Below are 4,745 nucleotides of genomic sequence, written 5' to 3'. Positions count from 1 at the left end.
TACTTTTGTAACTAATCAATAAATTCAGTAAAGTTGCAAGTTTCTGAAGTTCAACACACAGAAATCAGTTATAATTCTACGTGCTAACAATGAAATACCTGAAATAAAAATAAAGAAGACAATCTTATTCACAATAAATAATAAAACAATAAAATAGGCCTCCGGACTTCTCTGGGGCCAGCAGCCGGCCGACCTGGGGCCCGGGGTCGCGGGCTCAGCCGACTACCATGGGCTCTGTGTCAAACCAGCAGTTTGCAGGTGGCGACGCCAAGGCGCCGGAGGAGGCGCAGGAGGACGCGGCCCGGGCGGCCGAGGAGCCGCAGCTGCTGCAGGGAGCCGGCATCTGTAAGTGGTTCAACGTGCGCATGGGATTCGGCTTCCTGTCCATGACTGCCCGCGCCGGGGTCGCACTCGACCCCCCGGTGGATGTCTTTGTGCACCAGAGTAAGCTGCACATGGAGGGCTTCCGGAGCCTGAAGGAGGGTGAGGCCGTAGAGTTCACCTTTAAGAAGTCTGCCAAGGGCCTGGAATCTATCCGAGTCACCGGCCCTGGTGGGGTGTTCTGTATTGGGAGTGAGAGGCGGCCCAAAGGGAAGAACATGCAGAAACGCAGATCAAAGGGAGACAGGTGCTACAACTGTGGAGGTCTAGACCATCATGCCAAGGAATGCAAACTGCCACCCCAGCCCAAGAAGTGCCACTTCTGCCAGAGCATCAACCACATGGTGGCCTCGTGTCCACTGAAGGCCCAGCAAGCTCCCAGCTCCCAGGGAAAGCCAGCCTGCTTTCAGGAGGAGGAAGAAGAGATCCATAGCCCCGCCATGCTCCCCGAGGCCCAGAATTGAGCCACAGTGGGTGGGGGCTATCCGTGTGTGATCAGGAAGTTTTGCGGAACAGGCATCCATCGGCAGAGTGGAGAAAGTGGGGACAGGGTGGGTAGGGGGCAGCTGGCACTGCCATATATCTCAGGCCGGGGGCCAAAGCATCACCCCCTCTTTCCTCTTGGTGGGGGGGAAGGGGTGAGGCAAAGAAACTCCAATCATGCTCTATCCAAATGCACGTGAGGGCTTTGGGGGGTAACCCTTCCTGCATGCTTTATCTGAGTCTCCACCCCCAGAATCTCCAGCTTTTGAAAGTGGCCTGGATAGGGAAGTTGTTTTACTCTTCAAGAAGGGTATGGAATAATATTTCCCGTGCCAGAGTGAAAAGATTAAGCATGAGACCAGAGTGATGAACCGAACCCACAAGCCACTACATTCTGTGGGAGGAAATATCTCAGGGGTAAGGCAGGGTTTTCCACATCTTGTCTGCTCACAACCTCCTCCTGGGAGAGAGTGCTGAGAGAACTGTCCCACGCAGTGGGTTGTGATGACAGGCAAAAGGGGGGTTGAGGGAACAGCTGCAGACCTGCTGCTTCTCAGCTCACTCCCACCCCATTCTGGGCCAATACAATTTTATTTATTTGCTCCCTTGGATGACTGTACCTTGGGTCCCACTTTCTTCAGGATGCCAACTGCACTAGCTGTGTGCGAATGACGTATCTTGTGCATTTTAACTTTTTTTTTTCATAATATAAATATTCTGGTTTTGTATTTTTGTGTATTTTAATCTAAGGCCCTCATTCCTGCACTGTGTTCTCAGGTACGTGAGCAATCTCAGGGATAAGTCGGCGACAGCTCCGGGTCTGCACAGCAGGAATACTTTTTGTTGCTCTATCACCAGAGAGAACAACTATTTGGAGCGTATAGCCTATTGAACTACCTCATTTTTGCCAATTAGAGCTGGCTTTTCTGCCACAGTGTCCTCTTGAAACCCCTCCATCTTCAATGTTTCATGGGAGACTAGGTTTTAACTGGGTTGCCCCATGGCGTGGTCTCCTTCTACTGAAAGATTGGAAATTGGTCTGAACAGGAAAAGGTGGTATACAGAGAGGTTAGGAGAGGCTGGGCCAGGTAAAAGGTGCAGAGAGGGGAAGCCAAGATTAGGCAGAGGTCATCTGTATGTGTGATAAAGGATTCCTGTTCCAGACCTGTAATCCCAGGGCATAGGACTCGCTTTACATACCAGGTCCATCCTTCAGTGGATTGGGCTAGGCTTAACATACACAACAGGGCGTATTGTATGTGTTTTTGTAAAAACTGTGAGTTGGTAAGGACAGGTTTTAAGAACGATGCCTCTGTACCCATCTTGAGCTGCCCAGGGATGGATATATGAAGCAAGGACAAGATCCTTAATCTTTTTAACAATTCTGGACTTTTCCTCCTTGGTTTCCAGAGAGACCATCAGTGATGGCTTCTTTGTGGTTCCCAGAGCCAGTGTCCTGCCCTGCTGCAGCAGTAGTTAGTGTCATGGTAGCTACAGGAGAAAAGGGGGTTTCGTTTACATGCTGTGAGATCACTGCAAACCTACCTCACTGTGTTGTAACGGGGCAAATGCAATACAACGCATTGGGTGATGTGTGTCTGATCCTGGGTTCTTGTCTCCCCCAACTGCTGCCCCCCTCTAGTTATTGTATTTGTCTGGACTTCGTAGGACTTCACAAGTAGCTGATTTGGTGATTGCTAGGTGGCCTAGTTTGTGTAAATATAATGTGTTGGTCTTCTCCATGTTCTTTTGGGGTTTTATTGTTTACAAACTTCTTTTTATATTGAGAAAAATAGCCAAAGCATCTTTGACAAAAGGTCTGCACCAGCCAAAAAGATCTGAAACATAAACTTGGGGGCCCCTCTTCTTGAAGTGGGAGGTCTTGAACTACACTTTCTTTTGTGTTCCCCTTCCCCTGTTTCCTATTTCGAACAAGATTTTCTGTCCTAAACACTGTATTCCTACCCCCTCTTCTTTCCCCCTTCGTGCCCTCCCCAAAAATAGTCCATACACCTATACGTTTAATTTGTGGGGTGTCTGTGATTAAATGATTTGTGCAAAAATCCTGAAGAAGCTAAGAACTCACCATCCCTTGTTCTCAATCTCCTGAGTCATGACCATTCCTTGATTTGATTCATTCCAAACAGACTGCTGTCTTTGCATGGATTAAAACCTACTTTAATCTCTAATCCTAGGGTAGAGAGGAGCAACGAGGGGGACTTCCATGTAGAAAGTGGGGTTGGGAGACCACGAAAGGAAAGATGAATGTATAGTCAAGTCACTCAGGAACTTTTATGCAGGTGCAAGAAACTTATGTCAAAGTGGCCACAAAATTGTTTAATAGGAGACGGACAAATGTAACTCCATGTTTACTGCTAGAAACCAAAGCTTTGTGTGAAATCTTGAATTTATGGGGAGGGAGGGAGGGTAGAAAAGCATGTACCTGCTCTTCATCCCTTCCCCTCATTACTGAACTGCAGGAGGCTGAGCCCCCTTGGGCTTTAGCGACCCCATCTGGGCAGTGTTTATTTGTTGGTTGATTTTGCTGTGCCAGGTACTTCCTTTCCCATTTGCTATCATTTTGTAACACACATGCTGACCCCTTTCCCTTCCCCTTCTTTTCCTTGGGAAAATACAATGAATAAAGACTTACTGGTACCGAAAAAAAAAAAAAAAACAATAAAATACTTAGGAATACATTTAACCAAGAAAGTGAAAGATCTATACAAGGCAAACTACAAATTTTTGCTGAAAGAAATTGAAGAAGACACAAATAGATAGAGATTTGTGTTCCTGGATCAGAAGACCTAGTATTGTTAAAATGTCCATACTTCCAAAAGCCATCTATAGAGTCAATGCAATCCCCATCCAAATTTCAATGACATTCTTCACAGAAATGGAAAAAAAATTCTATAAGTTATATGGGACCACAAAAAACTCTGAATAGCCAAAGAATCCTGAGGAAAAAGAACAAAGCCAGAGGTATCACAGTTCCTGATTTCAAGCTCTACTACACAGCTATAGTAATAAAAACCTTGGTAGTGGTACATATTTCTTATTCACATATCTTTGTTTATTATCCTCTAGCTCATTTCTAGCTTCTGACTAATCAGCCAAGGTGTACTTCAATATTGCATGCTGATTCACAAGTCATGAAACAAAAATAATGATATCTGTAAATTTTACATTTGAACAACAGGCAACTCACCACAGGGTGGTTCTGCAGATTCACTTGAAACACATTATGATGAATTTGGGTCATTTATCATCTGACCTTCATTATCTCCATTCTAATCGGAAGGCCATGATAGGATATTGCATTACATAGTATCATTGTTGGTTCAGAACCTGTATATCCTGTCTTTAAAATTCAATGAATTTCTCTTTTTCTGAGGCACAGGCACCTTGGAAATTAGTTCAGGCATCCTTGGGAAAAACACTGAGGTAATTTTTTAAAAAACATGTTTCATTAGCAGGACATCTTCCCTCCTCAAATAGCTCTGAGTAAGTGAATTGATTTAGACCTCAAACCTCAATGAAAGAGAACAATTTTTATTACAGTATAGCATTTGATGATAGTTTTCTTCTTGCCAACAACTGATTTTTGTTTTACAAGATGAGGGACATCTTGGTCGTCTGTCCATTTATCTCAACCTGAGGAACATTATTAACTATTCTAACAGATGTCTGTGAGTCAAGGCATCTTTGTCACTCCAGACCGTTTATGTTATTCTACTTTTCATGTTAATCACATCCACCTTGCCTATAAAAATTAAGTGTTGTCACCTAGTTTTTGACATTATGAGAACCCATCATACTCAATTAAATTAAGGAGTCATGTTCAACAGAAGTATCTCCTACTATGAAATTTTTAAAGATTC

General features: G+C 44.5%; 1 protein-coding gene across 1 annotated transcript; it reads left to right on the top strand.

The window, feature by feature from the left end:
* Positions 1 to 227: 227 nt before the first annotated feature.
* LOC309826291 (protein lin-28 homolog A-like) lies at positions 228 to 845 on the top strand (the record flags this gene model as incomplete). The annotated part of the gene is made up of 1 exon (XM_082660337.1): positions 228 to 845. One exon carries the CDS (start codon positions 228 to 230, stop codon positions 843 to 845), a length of 618 nt encoding a protein of 205 aa, XP_082516463.1.
* Between the last annotated feature and the right edge of the window lie 3,900 nt (positions 846 to 4,745).

The sequence above is a fragment of the Grampus griseus genome, assembly GCF_964374135.1.
Source record: "Grampus griseus genome assembly, chromosome: 8".
In the NCBI taxonomy this organism is placed as follows: domain Eukaryota; kingdom Metazoa; phylum Chordata; class Mammalia; order Artiodactyla; family Delphinidae; genus Grampus; species Grampus griseus.
The sequence above is the reverse complement of the archived record's forward strand: the minus strand, read 5'-3'. Positions and strand labels throughout refer to the sequence as shown.